The 16,557-nt window shown below is 40.2% G+C and overlaps 2 protein-coding genes across 6 annotated transcripts in view; one reads left to right on the top strand and one right to left on the bottom strand.

Annotated features, from left to right (window-relative positions):
• The first annotated feature begins 464 nt into the window (after nucleotides 1-464).
• Nucleotides 465-5,478, top strand: LOC136430287 (monoglyceride lipase-like). Its single transcript, XM_066420767.1, has 8 exons — nucleotides 465-1,230; nucleotides 1,554-1,660; nucleotides 2,264-2,400; nucleotides 2,928-3,038; nucleotides 3,702-3,794; nucleotides 3,994-4,069; nucleotides 4,269-4,408; nucleotides 4,603-5,478. The coding sequence occupies exons 1-8, from the start codon at nucleotides 1,097-1,099 to the stop codon at nucleotides 4,708-4,710; spliced, it is 906 nt and encodes a 301-aa protein (XP_066276864.1). The 5' UTR covers nucleotides 465-1,096; the 3' UTR covers nucleotides 4,711-5,478.
• LOC136430286 (G protein-coupled receptor kinase 5-like) overlaps nucleotides 5,477-16,557 on the bottom strand; it is a 37,360-nt gene continuing 26,279 nt past the window's right edge. For 2 of the 5 annotated variants that reach the window (XM_066420761.1, XM_066420762.1), the window contains exons 9-17: nucleotides 15,886-15,923; nucleotides 15,417-15,506; nucleotides 15,022-15,110; nucleotides 14,535-14,561; nucleotides 13,518-13,637; nucleotides 12,980-13,126; nucleotides 12,246-12,383; nucleotides 11,417-11,548; nucleotides 5,477-10,397 (exon numbers count right to left, since the gene is read on the bottom strand). In XM_066420761.1, the coding sequence (XP_066276858.1) occupies nucleotides 10,344-10,397; nucleotides 11,417-11,548; nucleotides 12,246-12,383; nucleotides 12,980-13,126; nucleotides 13,518-13,637; nucleotides 14,535-14,561; nucleotides 15,022-15,110; nucleotides 15,417-15,506; nucleotides 15,886-15,923 (835 nt within the window). In that variant the 3' untranslated portion in view covers nucleotides 5,477-10,343. Of the gene's footprint in view, nucleotides 10,398-10,931; nucleotides 11,004-11,416; nucleotides 11,549-12,245; nucleotides 12,384-12,979; nucleotides 13,127-13,517; nucleotides 13,638-14,534; nucleotides 14,562-15,021; nucleotides 15,111-15,416; nucleotides 15,507-15,885; nucleotides 15,924-16,557 lie in introns of all 5 variants that reach the window. The other 3 variants (XM_066420765.1, XM_066420766.1, XM_066420764.1) reach the window with 2 other exon arrangements.

Genomic DNA, 16,557 nt, shown 5'->3' with positions numbered 1-16,557 from the left:
ATCCATTCAGTAACATTATATGCACAATCTTCGTGTTATCCCTAGGCAGGCCTTCGTCTTCCGAAGTCTGTTCCGATGTGTTTTCCTCGTAGTGCTGCAGTCTGTACGATCCTATGCCCGGTCTTTCTGTAGCCTTCTTCGCAGACTTCCTATGATAGCGGCGTATATATTGGGGGGGGGGGGGGGGGGGTTCTGTAAAGGGAGTTGTGTAGCCAAGGGACGGCCGCTGTTCATATCCAGCCTCCTTCGCAGACTTCCTATGACAGCGGCGTATATATTGGGGTGGGGTGGGGGGGTTGAGGTTCTCTAAAGGGAGTTGTGTAGCCAAGGGAGCTGTGTAGCCGAGGGACGGCCGCTGAACTTTACTACACAACTCCCTTTAGAGAACCCCCCCCCCCCCATATACGGTGACGCCGCTGTCATAGGAAGTCTGCGAAGGAGGCTAGTCTTTCTGAGCATCTCGTCTCCCATTCAGATCGCCTATTCACAAATCAGGGTTACGTTGGATCTGGTATTGGAATTAACTCAATAAGAAGTGAATAAACTGAAAGTATCTTAGTGCATTTAATGGTCATCAACACGTATCCTGTTTTTCATCTCATCTTTGCGATAGGTCTGAGAACCGTTGAGTAATTTGGATGGTCAGGCCTAGCGTTTGCTTAGGCTTGTACGCGTCGAAAGTCGGATTTTCAAATTCAATTCTTTAGTCTTTTCTATACATATTAAATTCAAACAACACTACCCCATTACATATCGACCACATGGACGCAACGGTGAGAACTCATTGAAAATCTGACTGTCATCATTTTCTATAGCCTGCTTCTCTGAAGTTCAAGCAGATGTAAAAAGGCAAAATCTTTACGTTTCTGCAGCTTCCGGAGCAGCGGAACTGGGAGACTGAGAAACGTTACGATTTTACCTTTCTATATGTGCTTGGGGATTCTATGTGTGTCCATCTCACACGACTCCACGACACACCTCTATAACCTCTGACCTGGCCGGGTTGTGATTGGACAGTGAGCGCGCGAAATAAACCCGGAAGTGATCTCCGGTCTGGGTACCATCCGGATGATTTACAGCGGTCTAATATTACTACATGGCGACGTCAGGAGAAGACCTTGGCCACTGCACACCCCAGGGCGTGAGCTACAGCACCTTACCTCATATGGTGAACGCAGATGGACGGTACCTGTACTGTAAGACATGGGAACCGACAGGGCACAAACCGAGGTCAGTTGGAGTGGGGGAGGGGGGCAGCAACTAAAGGGACATTTGCACTACTGACATCATATTGTTACTATAAAACATTCCAAAAATGACGAAGGACTTGTTGAGATCTAGTATTTAGAATGTAGACACACTGGTAAAGCTGGTTAACGTTGAATATCAGAAAAGTTCAAGACATCTTCTTGTCTCAGGTAAAGTTCAAGACATCTTCTTGTCTCAGGTAAAGTTAACGAAAAGCAGGCTGCAAGCATAGATACATAGCCTATTACTGTTAGTACTGTACCGAATGGCTTGTATAGGAGTGAATTTTAAAACTTTCCCTCCAGAGCTCTGCTGACGATAGCCCATGGTTTGGATGAACACATCGGCTGGTATGATGACTTTGCACAATTCCTGACCGGCCACAACATCCTGGTTTTCTCCCATGACCACAGTGAGTATACAGCAGAACAGACATTCATTTTTGCCCACAACTGCTTCTGTGAACGTTTTATTTTCAAAGAATTTTCTTCTCAGCAGGGCATATACAAGAGATAGACTTGCCCATAGGCAGTAATGCTAAGGGCCCAGAAAAGTATTCACCTTCATTGCAAGCCCCCAAAATTCTTATGCACCAGAAAGCCACATCTGTCCACTTTAGAATCATGCAAAGAAAATAGACAGTTGACCAGCTCGTTGTCTCGTAACAGCTGACAGACGAAAACAACCGTCAACTTTGACCTACTTCCAGCCTGGAACAGTCCACTCGGAGCATGTGAAACCAAACCACAAAGATATCTCCTTACGCCAATCAAACGACTGAAACATACACATTTTGAAAAAACTGGGAAAGCTTAGACCCTACCTGTTCCTTCTGGCCCAAAAGTATCCAAAATGGACCAAAATTTTCAAGAAAAAAAAGGGGTTTCAAAAGTTTAGTGTAAGGACCAAATTTGTGTTCGCAATTTTTGCATGCCACTGCGCAACTCAACAGTGACGTCAGCCCAGCAAAGAACGATGTCAACTCATCATCAACATAGTCTTTTTGCTATTCTAGTTGGCCATGGTCAGAGTGAAGGAGAGAGTGCAGATGTGAAGGACTTCAATACCCTGGTTCGAGACACCCTGCAACATGTGGATATGATGGTGAAAAAGTATCCAGACACTCCTGTTTATATCTTAGGGTATTCCATGGTAAGTATTTGTGTTTTTAAAAGTTGTCTGACTCGTGTCTTAAGTTTTAATGTTAAACAGCCTTTAAATATTACAAGATAGAGTTTATAATCTATATATATAACTAGAAATCATAAGACATTGGAGTTTTCTTTTTACAACAACAAGTAATAGCGTTGAGAAGCAGTATTTCAGTCAAAAGCTCTGAGGAAGGTGTCTGAGATACCAAATTATCAGCAGGTGAGACATTAGTGGTTGTGTAAAAAGAAAACTCCAATGTCCTATTTTCTACCAACCTGATGAAATCATTTTCGGAAACTAGAAATCATGTTGGAAAAGGAAACAAACCTTTTTGTTGGAATGCTGCTGAGTTTAAGATTTGGGAAAGGGTTTGAAATATAAGTCAAATACCATACCATTACCATAATGTAGATCAAGTGATGTGTGAAGCTATGCTGTACATTCACTAAATAAGTGTACACGATTGTGTGGTTTCCATTAAATTTGACGAATGGCTTTGAAAATGATTAGGTTGTTTTTTACCCGAGGGAGGCCCTGTGTCCATACTAGCGGCATGTGAGCGCCCACAACAGTTTGCAGGAGTCCTGCTGATTGGACCTGCCATCATGCCTATGCCTGGGGAGGCTCCTGGATGGAAGGTATGCATGAAGAAAGAGACGCTTGTGAGGAAAATAAGTTTATTTACAAGTTCTTGCCCTAGGGCTAATTACGGAATGTAGGCAGTATTCAGAAACAGTACACATACTGACAAACACCACACATATAACAACATCTACTGAAGTACTTTTACATGTATGTAAAAATGATAACATGCTAAAGTGCATGTGTAGGCTTTACAAATATGGTATTTTCGAAAGGTCAAGTGTCATCCTTTCTGAACCTCTAAGCAGATATTTGAACATAAAATTGCAAACTTTTCTGGCTACCCTGTTCTTGTGACATGATGCCTAGAGACTGACATCTGCTTGGAGATTAAGCTTTCATATCCAGCCAGGTAGAGATAAAGAACAGGTTTTATGCTCAAGGATGTTGAGTTCTTTCTCTGTAAACATTATGCAGGGTGATGATATTTCAAAACTTTTCATTTTAAAACTTTGCCTTACCTTCACAAACATATTATGCAGGATGATGCTTTGGACAATAGTTGACAGAATATATTATATTCGCACACTACCTCTCCTTGTAGAATATATGGCCTTTATGATTTTGGAAACAGCCAATTGAAATGCATATGGGTAATGTTAGATGAATATAACCCCACCCCCTCAATGATTGTGTGATATGAAGTGTTCTTTTATTAGGTGTTCTTTTTAAAACTGGCTGTTCCTGTGGTACCCTGGCTGTCACTCACTTCTGATGACAGGGCAGATCTTGTGGGTAAGGACGAGGAAACGGTGAGTGTCCTTTGTTACTTTTCCAGTCCGTGATCCACTCATCCTGTCCTTTCCAAGTCACTTTGGGGAAATCATTGTGTAACTTTCGTTTACTCTGAAGCAGTTGTAAAACAATAACTGGTTGAGATTGGTCTGGTTCAGATTGACTTGTTGATAGAATAATTTTATTGTTCTTACATCGTACAAATCTTGTTCACAGAATCGGAAGATACAAGAGGACCCTCTCTGTTGCCATGGTGGGCTCAAGCTGCGAACTGCTGCACAGATTCTTACAGGTACTGGTGGCGGGAACTATGTGGTGCCAAATCTGGTCTTTGACTAGCTAAATGCATTGGCAATTAGAATGCTGAAAGGTTACCCCTTTGGTAAAGAATGAATGTCTGGAACAAACACTTTTTAGAGGAAAGTCGATGTCAGGGATGTTTCCATACAATAGCCATTGACACAAGGTCAACTGTTTTTCTACGTGTTCAGGCATGCAGAAGGTTCAGTCGGAGATGGAGAACATTAAGTGGCCGTTCCTTGTGATGTACGGCGAAGATGACCAGGTCGTGAACAGCGAAGGGTCCAAGATGCTGTACGAGAAGGCACAGAGTCCAGACAAGACGATAAAGGTAGACTTCAAGTTACTGATGGCTGTTTTCAGACATTTTAGTATTAACAAGTCAATTAACAAGTCATTAAATGGTCAAAGGAATAAAGGTGGTGTCTGCTATGTTACCCAGATAAAAAAGTGTAACTTTTACAACAAAAATGTTTGCGCAATTTGCATTTTCAGTTGTTGAATAAATTCTTGTCTTCTGGTCAGGCCTATCCGAACTGTCGCCATGGTCTTCTGAAGGAGACAAAAGAGGATGCAGACAAAGTGAAACAAGACATCTTGGAATGGCTGCTGGCCAGGACAGAACCAGCATAGTATAAGGAGGGTGCCACAAGCCCTTGTATTGAGAACTTGTGATGTAAATTATCTCCCATTTGAAACAGTTCACTTTCTTGAGGGTCAACAAAACTTTGACATGGACTACTTTAACATATCAGACATAAAACAGAGGCAGTGGCCATGTATTGCTGTTTAAATGTTCACAATGTCGAAGCGCCGAAGACACGAGATGTCACACGGGGTTCATGCTCCCCCAGGAAAATGTCAAAATCTTGACCCGCTGAAACAGTACTTCTTGCACTTTGAGCGGCAAATTTTGCTGGTAGACTAAGTTTAATGACATCTCTATTTCTTAAAAAATGCACAAGGGTTTCAGTGACATATTTTTCTGTAAAATCTAGCCTCCATAACAGGCTCTGAACCGGCCTTTTTGGGGGCTAAATAATACGCCTTTTGCAGCCAGCCCGTAACCATCAGCCACCCCATAACCATTTTGCCGGTAGTGGTTACGGGGTGGCTGATGATTACGGGCTGGCTGCAAAAGGTGTATTATTTAGCCCCCAAAAAGGCCAGTTCAGAGCCTGCTATGGAGGCTAGTAAAATCACACACTCAGCCATCTTCTACAAAGACTTGTTTCTGAATAGAGATTCTGTTTTGAGAACATAGTCTCAAGAAATACCCCATGAAGTTGCAGTGTTTTTTTAAAAATCATCTTCAAGTATATTCAAGTCACAATATACATGTAGCAGTCTTTTGCTGCAACTAAAATGTGGATAACAAATAAAAAAAACAGCAAGAGAGTTTATCTAGTCTTCATCTTTTTTATTTATTACGTCTCAAAACAAGCTTGGTGACATCTGGGAAAACACAAAGTGATAGGAACAACTTCTACATTTACAGATTTGAGATATGCTATGTACATGCTTCTGTATACTGATGGAGTAGACCACACCTACCTGCAGATTACTGTGCTGTTTGCATGCTTTTTTCTTAACAGTCAAAATCTGTCCACAAGTCACGTGGTCCTCAAAATTATAGGTACACATAGATACAGGACTAATATAATTATAGTGTGGTCATTTGCATATACATATCGGTATATATTACATCTTCATTTAAGTTGATGGACCCTTTGAAGTTGTCCTATAAATTCCCCTGCAGAGGTGTACACAAGAAAGGTTGTACAAGTTGTATGGCACACTTCTTAACAGCAAAAAGGCATACAATGTAGAACTCTCAACTTCTGAGTCAAGAAGCCCAGCAAGCTACAGGCTTCAACGTTTTTAATACCTTCCTTTCAATGGAATAGATTATGGCAAAGGATTCTGGGTAGAAACACTTACCCAGAATCCTTTGATTTGTTCCGCTGACATCTTTATGTTTGACCTGTGAGCTTTTTGTCATCACAAGTTTGGGGAGCCAACCTGCCTTCCTTACAGAAATAAGTCAATAAGAACAAAACCAACTAGGTCTGACTTTGAATGCAATGAAACATCCTAATAATGCATATTTCTAAACATCTCTAGGCAAGCAGAGTAAGTATTATGCTGGTTGCATGCGAGCATCTACATATACCTTGAACATGCTATTTAATACCTGTGGCCTAAAAACAGATTGACCAGTCTGTCTGAAATACTGGATTATTATTATACTGACTCATTAACTGTTCACACCTACAGAAAATACATCATTTTGATGGGGTTTCATCACAATTCATCCTGAGTTAAATCAGTAGATATTTTTCAATTTTCTTCTATGAACCCTTCTATTCTCAATAGCATGCACTCTAGAAAAGCATGTAGCTGAATGAAACACTACAACCATCTTTTCCTACATCTATGTCACCAGGATATACAGGTATGGCAGCCATCATCTCAACCATCATCACACTAAAGCGTCATGATCATCCAAAATTGGTGTAAAAATTGCCGCAGTTGCCAAGAATTCTCCAGTCAACATTTTCAATTCCTTCACTAGTTTGTGCAGCATCGCGTAGATGCCGCAAGGTTCAGTCAGGTAAAGGTTTGACCATACTTGTAATTACGTAACACTGTTTGGTCATGGCATGTTTCCATATAATCACAGCTACTCCAGATATCATAGTAATAAGTACATATCTGCCAAGCACTAACATTACATCTAGTATTGTCACCTCTGTTCTCAGTCAAACATTACAAAGATTCCCTGCTGAAAACATACATTTCTGTTTGGCCAGCTTTGCAAGAATTCTGTGTAGCAATTTTCAGTCACTGTCATGCATCTTTAGGGAATAGACACAAGGTACATGTACGTAAAATGCTGGATTTGCATCAGGTGTAACACTCTCCCAGCTAACTATCCACCAGTGTCACCAATACATGTAGGCAAGTTAGCAAGGAGAATGTTTCAGGCAGGTAAAGGTAAGGTCTGAATACTCGTTACCTTCCTACTGATGTGGCCTTTTGGCACAAAAGCAGTATTGGTTATGGGGTTAGGCAACTGAGAGAATGTTTACTATTTTATCACAATGATCCCAATGAACTTTTCCAGATTTCCCCCCCAGATGATTAGAAGTTTGTACATTTGTATGCTTTGTAAACAGCAGTTACAAAAATGGGAATTTTGGCAGCAGTTTGTTCAGTGCAAACTTGTTAGACCAAAGGGCTGGCAAATTACGGTTAATGTTATCAATAGTCGACATATGTCTCCAAATGAGTGTCAGGACTGCCACGACCCCGAAGGTTCACAATAATCATTACCCTAGCTCAGCTTTTAATAACAGCTTCAGCATTCACATACGGTAGTATCAGTTGAAAGAAGCTGTTAGAATCTGAATACTTCCTCAATTAAACATGATAAAGCATGACACTCAATGAATGAGACGGTGGAGATAAAATGTCTGCAACAGCTTTTCTCCCCACTGCTGGATACACATACACACACAGTAGCTAAAGGGTTCTTCAAATATGACCACATCGATGAAATCTGAGAAATTGCCGTATGTCTGAGGGGACTGTTGTTAAATGATGTTTGCATCATATATAATGATTTTGGTCAAAACAGAACCCCATTTAAAATACCTGTACCCCTCCCTGTCATTGATTACATTGCATATCCTTTACACAGGACTGATCTTAAGAAGACAAATATGAAATGTTAAGAATGGCTCTTCAGTAAAAGCATATTTTGCCAAGTACTGCTTTTTACCTTTAAAGCAAATGTGTTATGGTTATGTCTGCATGTAGTAAATTTGTTATAAACAGTTTCAATCAGGTGCAGGTTAACAAAATAATATAATGTCAACACTGGTCAAATGAAGTCTTGAAAGGATCCCTTGCACCAAGTAGGTTTGGTTGATTGAAACCTTCTTGCTTCTCAGACTTTCAGTATGCTTGACAGTTTCATATGTGCAGGACCTCAAGATTGCAAGATTTGTTTGATGCTTCATGTGTCCACAACAGCTTTATTGAGAAAAAAAGATGCCCTGGAAATTACAATATGGCTTGCAATAGCACCTTGCACCAAGCTCTAATGCACTAGTTAATAATCAGACAATGGCTTCAGTTCAACCCCAGAACTGACAAATGTTGTGGCACATAACATTGTTGTTGAAGAAGGGAATAGACCTCACACTTTGAAGAAGACTACTTTATACTCTCGCTGGTGAATCATACTTTAGGTTGTGTTGTAGGTTTTGTTATTTCAAGTAAATACTACCTGTAGGTTCTACTGCTATAAGATAGAGGCTGTGAAGAGACATTGTAGAGGAATATCATTCAGTAGAGGACAATTTTTATCTGTTTTAACATGACAAAATATAATTCCTATTTTTTCAAGTGTACATGACTTTGTTTTCGATTTGTCGATTCACACGGCAGTGACTCAGTTAAAAAGATCAGGTACTTAACAGTGAAGGAAAAGAAAACTGTAGAGGTGTTACTATTTTCTGTCTTGAAAGGACATAAGGAACAATGCTTCCTGCAAACTTCTGTGACATACAGTGGTATTACATTTTAAGGTACATGGACTACATGCGCTGTTGAAAACTGGCATTAGCTAACAAGAAAAAAGGCATCTCTAACCTTTGCTACACAGCTACTGATCAATTCTAACAACTGAGTGAAGAAGGCAGCGTTTTCTAATGTACGTGTGTGACAAATTAACAGAATTTGGTCCCCGGATTAAAACTTTACGTCCTGAATTCATCGAGCACCACCATTCGATCAAAAAGAAAGCTGTTCTTGTTCTATAGGTACTGGAATAAAACACTTTTGAGCAGTTAGATTTCTGTTTGGTCTTCAACAATCTTATTGGCACAAGTCACAATTACAATGCTATAGAAACCCTTGACCCCGCCATGAGCTATTCTATGATCCACCTGGCTCTGAAAAAAAATAATCATATATTTATGACCACTACTTTTGCTTCTCCACCCCTTTTTACAAAATTTTGGTCATATCCCAGGGATGTTCCGTGTTTTCGGCCAAAACGTATCGATCTAATTTGAACAGCAACTGCTTGACTTTGGCTTAATGTTAACATACATGTTTATGGACATGAAGGATAAAAAAAATCTGGGGATGTCCCTGTCTGATACAAACATGCACTGAAAATTGTCACTATGTTTTCAGCTTAATGTAACATAACCTAGTCTTGTCTAATATGTAGCTACCGACAGAAATCATTCTCAGGAAAATGCCAAGTAATTCTAGTAAATGTGGTTCCAATGCACTGGTGACCTTCACTTTTATTTCTGTTGGAGTTGACCCCCCAGAAACCACCATACCTAACCCCAGATTGATTAGTCATTTTTACATTCTATTCTGAACCTCTTCATGACCAACCACAGCAAAACCAATGTCACTACAATCACTTGGAAACTCCAGGCTACTTTCGCCTATTACAAGCACCGGTTACAGTTCACTTCTGCGTCCTTAATTGTACATGTCCATGTAGCTAGCATTAAGGACTGTTACGGGCAGCAGAGCTGAGACATTTGCATGCATGGGGTATCTTTTTTAATAAAGAGTTATTAACTCCTCTAATCAATAAGACAATGTACTTGAACAGTGGGGTGTGTAATATGGAAATGAGAACAGCTTTTATTGACCTTTAAGTTTCTTTGTGCCATTTCCAATGTCATGAAACAAGCAGAAATTTTGAACCTGCAAAATTTCTTTTAACTGAGAGTGCTGTTTGTTAAGTATGTTCTGGGTTTGGTATATGACCAGAATGGCTTATCTTAGGGGTAGGGGTGGTCAGCTTTTATATACAAGGATTTTTATTGCCTCAATAATTTGGAATGAAAATTTGTGAGTCTTGACTTACGCATCATCTCTTAGTGGACTACTTCCATTTGATATAATCATAGCCTAACTTGAATAGTGTTTCATAGAGATCTGGACTTTAAATGCATATCGTGTACATCTAACCAAGCATTATATGCAACAGACAACTGTCATGCCAGCACAATACCTTTGTTTCCCACCAACAAGAACACTCTTTACCACCATCTGCATATGTTAAACGCCAGATGCACAGTTCGTATGCTACTGATAGACTACTGCTCTGCTTGCAGCAAGTTTTCATGGGTAGGGCCCAAATGCACCACGGGAAAGCTGGGGAGACTTGTAGCTGTCCGTGTTGTTCAACAAGGCTGTGCTTATGACAGTCTCCTGTTTCCCTGCAGCTAAACCCTCACAGCATCATTGTCGTTGTCATGGTTACCAGAGCCACAGCACACCTGTCAACGACAAACACACCTTTTGTTAGGTCTCTAGTATGAACTGTTGAGCTGTGACAGAATTCCATCATTCCATAACAGGTACATTTGTCACACTGTGAAACCCTTCATACCATCTCCCTCACTCCGCCGCTTCATACCATACACAATACAAAAGTCACTTAAACAACTGGATAGATTTTGTGAACAATCAGGCGTTTCAGGTAACATCCACTACCTTTGGTAAGTGACATGATTACCATGCCACTACACTGGTAAGCAACTTGTCAGCTTCATGTCCAATTTTCAGAAAGACCACATACTAACCAGATATTGTTTGTGAAATTGCTTTTGTTGAACTTACAAACCTAATGCGTGTCGTGGCACACCATTCCTGATATCCCTATTATCCTAGTAATTTTTGAGATCAGTTCCCAAGTTATCAAATTCTCAAGGACTTAAAAAATGTGTAGACCCAGAGCAAACAAGAATTGGTGGAAGAGAAGACAGATAAGGAAGACCAAACAGAGTAAAGGAGGAAATGAGGGAACTTGCCAGTCATTGAGAGATGCGAAGCAGTTCTTTCCTACCAATCTACTCGTCACTACTGTCACTACTGCAGCACACCTGCAGCGGAAGAGAGGAAACACAGAGAAGAGTTTTTAAAAAACGGACAGAACATCAAGAGGAGAGCTTTCCTGCGACTCGACAGACAGTTTTATGGTTGGCCTATACTTAACTGTGCAAACTAAATATGACTTTTAATGCTCAAGATGCTGACCTATTGGATGAGAAGGAGCAGCATCTGTTTCAAATTTGGTGTCAATTCCTAAATCAACAATGGTATGTAAAAGAACAAAGAAACAAACAACATCTATACTGTCATTAACAAAGGAAAAGCAACCATGACTTATTGAACCATGGTTAAATATGATTGAAATATCCATAGATATTTACAAACAGTTTGTCAATGGAAAGTAGAGTTGGGGGATAGAAGGTATTTCAACAGGAGAAAGACTTCCTGACTACGGGATATTCACCTGTCGTTTGAATGTTCTACTGAAGAAACCACGTCTTGGAGGAGGAGGGGGCTGGTCCATTATGAGGTCAGGGGTGGGTTCACCATCTTCTGATAACACGTTCAGCTCTTGATAACATTCTGTTTCTATCATCTGCCGGAAAAAGAGTAGTTTATCAGAATTATTGGTAAACATTCTGGCTGAAGAAAACAATACAGCACTGTAATACTGACAATTGTGGTCACTTGTCTTAAACAATAATGTGCCCATACTATCATGTTAGTGGTCATCAATGTGTCCCTTGCAATACATCCTCCCTAACATAGGGGGCACTGCTGATATTAGCATGAACATACTTTCCTGACACAACACTTAATCATCTAGCCAAAACTATAATTATCTTATTTGTCCACACATCTCTTAAAACCCCCTTGGAAGGATTGTGTTGTTTTCAATAAATTGTAATGATCTAGTTTTACAGTTTGGAAGATCAAAATATGAAAGATGGCCCTGCGGCTCAATTGGCAGCAGCCTCACAGTTTTGTAAGGGATTTCTAACATCCCTCTCGGAGAGGGACGTTAGAAATTCCGGACAAGACTACCCCCTCGATCGAAGCCTCTGCTTGGTGAGTATCACAGTTGAGCTCCTAGTTTCAATTACAAAATGTAGTTGTTAACTGGGAAACCTGTGTTTGAATCCAGGGAAGTGCACCCTGGTCGTCTTTCGGAGGGGGCTTAAAATGGGAGTTCCGAGATCGAAGTGCCTCGATCCCGTTAAAAAGGCACTACAACAGTGTCATTAGTCAGATGGCTACCTTACTTAGAAATGGGTCATTTGGCCCACACCTACCTCTTGTTGCCATGGAATGGAGACACTGCCAGTGTTGAACTTGCTGTAGAAGGACTCGTCAGCCTGGTCCAGGTTCACTCCCTTCACCGTGGAGAACTGCTCGATGTCCAGCACGTCCTTGGCATACACAGCTCTCGGCTGGAAACAAGAGCTGGGGTCACTACAAAATGTGCTGTATCATCTCAAGTGGAGGAACCACTAGTTAAGTTTGATCTGTACTTTTTTCACCCCATGCTGTATGGACACTTTCTTCTACTTCTTGATTACCCTCTGATGACCCCTAATGGGGTATTACTGAGGGGGAAGAATAAATAATACTTTCAAGCCATTTGTACAGATTTTCTAAACTGTATTGTGGGGACAAAGCTCTATACTAGAAGTATTAAGCCAACCAATGATTATAGTCCTTTTCAGTCACAAATATCTGAATAAAGTTTTAGTACTAATTGGTACAGTATTGGTAATGTGGATGTTACATAGAACAACAGTTACATGTATGCACTGTTTGATGTGTTATGCAATGAGAAAAGCATGAGGTAAAAACAAAATGTCTTTGTTCTTTCCAAGCTACAAATATCTTCAGTCATGCGATTTGTTTAATATGTACACCAAGGATTATAAACAATGTTTTTTTTAGCTTGCTCCCTTGCATACAAAACTTTTTCTTAGGGGTTCCTTAACTACCTGAAAGTCAACCTGACAGAGGTGGAGTGTAATATTGTAACATGACTCACATCAGGGACAAACTCAGGTTTGAGCATGCCAGCCTCTAACCTCTTGAAGTTGAGTTTAAAGAAGGTGTGGGTCTTGATATCATCGGCTCGGCTCCCCATGGCATCCTCCACACAGCCAAGACGCAACTTTGGGTCTTTTTGCAGAAGCTGTGGGACACAATTTGTCATTAACTTACACTTAACCATATCAAAGGAACAGAAACAGAGTCGAGTCTCACAGAACTAGCTCAGATCCTGTGGAGCTCAAGTTCCCATAAAAATATTCAGACTTCATTTAGAAACAGTTCAATTACATTGTGCAAAACATTGGCCAATAGAGATCATGAATCTAAGACCCCCCTTTTCTGGATTCTTTAAAATACTTGACTTGCTTCCTTGTGCTTTAGCAGGACTAAGTAATATTGATGTCAAGACAATGACCTTATGATTGACAGCAGTTAGGCAAGCTCAATCTTCATGCTGCAAAGCAAAGAGCATATTTAAGGCAGTAATATTTCTACCTTTGACATACAAATCTCACTAACATAATGTAACTTACTGCAGAGCAGATGGACTTTGCATGTTCGCTGAACTTGTCGGAGTAAGTTTCTGTGTCTTCTTTCACTCTCCTGTCCACCTCTTCTCTCTTCACCTTCTCTTTTCTTGCCCTGAAGGGAGCCTGGAATTAAGGGGTATGTTTCAGTAAGTAAAGAGTGAACAAGGTCCTCAAACCTGACACCTTTGTAACATGTCTTACACGTGAATTTTCGATAGTTGGTTCAAGTGTGGTCAGACTTCAGTGGAACAGCCCCCATTTCCTGGCTACCATAGTCCACACCTTACTCTGTGTCAGCATCTCAAAACCACCTCTATCACTATCTTGTAATTTACCAGGCTAGCTGTAGGTACTTCAAGATGCTCAACATTGAGGCACTGTTTGAATTAAACCCTCTTTCATAAGAGACACCTTACAGGAGTTACTGACACTAGGGAATTCCAGAGATGTTTGATGACTGAGGACACTCCAATCAAATTTTAATTTGCAGGTCCAATCAATAATAAAAGGCCCTAGCGTGGCAGCCTTATTATATCGTGACATGTTTTGACCACCTTACATGCCTGTATTCCCAATGTAGATCTAATCAAGGCATTGATTAAAATGCATATCCTTTCCACAGGACTGATCTAAAAGAGAAAAAAAAGGTCAGCATGGCTCTTCAATCGAAGCATGTTTTGCAATGTAGTGCTTTCTACCTTAAAATGCATCAATAAAAATTGTGATGTCTACACGTAATTAATTTGTTGTGAAAAGTTTCAATCAGATGCAGCTTAACAAACTTATATTATATCATTACTGTTTCGAATCATGAAAAGATTCCTTTTGCAGACTTTCTGTATGCTTCACAGTTTCAATCTGTGCAAGACCTCAAGACTAATTTGATGCTCACGACAGCTTTAATGAAAAAGAACAAATAAATAAACATGACCAAGAAATTACACTATGGCTTGCAATAGCACCTTGCACCGCATGTCAGACAAGCTCTACTGCACTAGTTAATAATCAGATGATAATCACCTTCTGTTTTCTTGCCCTGAAGGGAGCCTGAAATTTCAGGTTGTGTTTCAGTAAGTGTGAAGAAAGTCCTCAAACCTAACACGTTTGTAACATGTCTCGTGGGTTTGTGAATTATTCATTGGTAAGTTTGTGTGTGGTCAGACTTGAGAAGAACAGCCCCCATTCCCTGGCAACCACAGCCTGAAACTTGTGGGAACTGCTTTCTGTATCTCTCTGTACATCTAATATAAGGTGTATTTCACTGATGGAAAAGTGTCACCTTCTTGAGTGGAACACCTTTAATTGACTTATTTCTTCAAAGGTTTATCAATATGCACAACACACAGACAAGTACAGAATCGTTAGACAAAAGAGTAACAGAAATTTCAATTTACACTACAACTTTGTGTGCAAAAAAGGACAGGGCCTACAAGGAAGTCATGAAAGGTGACTTTCCAAACTACAGAAATTCTTCCCTCCTCAAGAATAAAACCCATGGCTGACGAACCTTTCCTTCAATCATCTCATAGATGAGACATCCGAGTCCCCACCAGTCAGGAGAGAACATGTACTTCTCATTCTTCACTACTTCTGGAGCTGGAGGGAGGCAACAGCATCGCTTGCTTCAGATACAGGTTTTCAAATTTAACAAATGATGCAGCAATAACCAGTCTTAACAGGAAAACTGTCTCGTCCTTATTGAAAAGTGTCATCGGTATGAAATGTACAATCACTGAATGGTCCAGATCTTTAAAAGGTTAAGTTATTTGTTCCTCACACAAAAGTCAACACACAAAAACTTTTCTATGGTAAACTCTGCCAACCAACCAACCTACCAAGAGACAATTGAACACTTGGAAAATAAAATATCGTACTTGTTAGAGAAATAAAGACCACACCTACCCATGTAACCTACTGTCCCCACCCTCCCCCTGATCATTTCTCCCTCAGGAATTTCCACAGCCAGACCGAGGTCCGATATTCTAACGTGTCCTGAATAGAGAACAAGAAGAAAAGTCAACATCATGTGTTTAGGTAGCCTAATCAAATGATGCTTCTAGTAGGCCTTCCACTGTTCAAGCCCTTATGAGGGGCTCCACAGTGCCCAGGATAGTGAGAGTTTGTGTTATACAGGGTAATTTTAGTTACTAACTAATCTAATGGCAAATTTCTACTTAACTAGCCGGTAAAAATAACACTTATCAGCTAATCAATGTTGGACTCTTGGTAAAGAACAGCACATTCAAAAGTAGCATTCTCATAACTTTTCTACCAAAAAGTCAACAAAGTTCACCTTTGCAAAACACTTCCAAAGCTTTTGGGTAGTAAGAAACAGGGAATACATGTATATACATGTGTAACAGATACTCACCATGGTCATCTAGAAGAATATTTTCAGGTTTGAGGTCCCTAAAGATTTTGGGGAAAGTAATGTGAATGAGTAAAACAAAACTTACTATATACTATAAAGTTTAACATAGATGGCTTTTCCATGCATTGGGATAACAAACTGAAGAACTTATTGCCATCATTTCTGGGGGAAAGTTTTGTTTAACCCACTAAAGGGTAAAAGACTTAAGGGTAGTAGAGTCAAGAACACCCTTCAATAGGGAAGGGGAAGCACAGACAAATATAAAAGGAGGATTGGTCTGACTATCTGTCAGTCTTAAATACAAAGTGATGAAACCAGTCAAATACAGCACTGTTATTTGCCCAAATGCCATGAATGACAATCAAGAGTACACACATGTAAGACTCATATCTCTTTTTTTTTCAATTTTAAGTTATATGAATGAAAACAAGGGTTGATATACAAAGTATTCCATTACATCTTATGGTGCTCATGATCAAAGATACTCTACCACCCACGCGAGGTCAGAAGTCTGAACTATAATGCAACTTCTGAAGAAGGTACAAAAACAGTGCTTAAAGCCAAGTCTCCAGTTTCCCTGTGAGTACTTAACCACCTGTGCCGAGTACCTACCACTGAGACAGTTTGTACACAAGGCACTTCAGACAAGTGGCCGTGCGAGTGGACGGTTAG

Source organism: Branchiostoma lanceolatum, chromosome 3, assembly GCF_035083965.1.
Source record: "Branchiostoma lanceolatum isolate klBraLanc5 chromosome 3, klBraLanc5.hap2, whole genome shotgun sequence".
In the NCBI taxonomy this organism is placed as follows: domain Eukaryota; kingdom Metazoa; phylum Chordata; class Leptocardii; order Amphioxiformes; family Branchiostomatidae; genus Branchiostoma; species Branchiostoma lanceolatum.
The sequence above is the reverse complement of the archived record's forward strand: the minus strand, read 5'-3'. Positions and strand labels throughout refer to the sequence as shown.

Bases quoted from the DNA above. Each gene is read 5' to 3' on its own strand.
- LOC136430287 (XM_066420767.1), top strand. From the start codon at position 1,097: ATGGCGACGTCAGGAGAAGACCTTGGCCACTGCACACCCCAGGGCGTG. The intron at 1,661-2,263 runs GTGAGTATACAG...TTGCTATTCTAG, and splicing joins GGTTTTCTCCCATGACCACA to TTGGCCATGGTCAGAGTGAA. The intron at 4,070-4,268 runs GTACTGGTGGCG...CTACGTGTTCAG, and splicing joins TGCTGCACAGATTCTTACAG to GCATGCAGAAGGTTCAGTCG.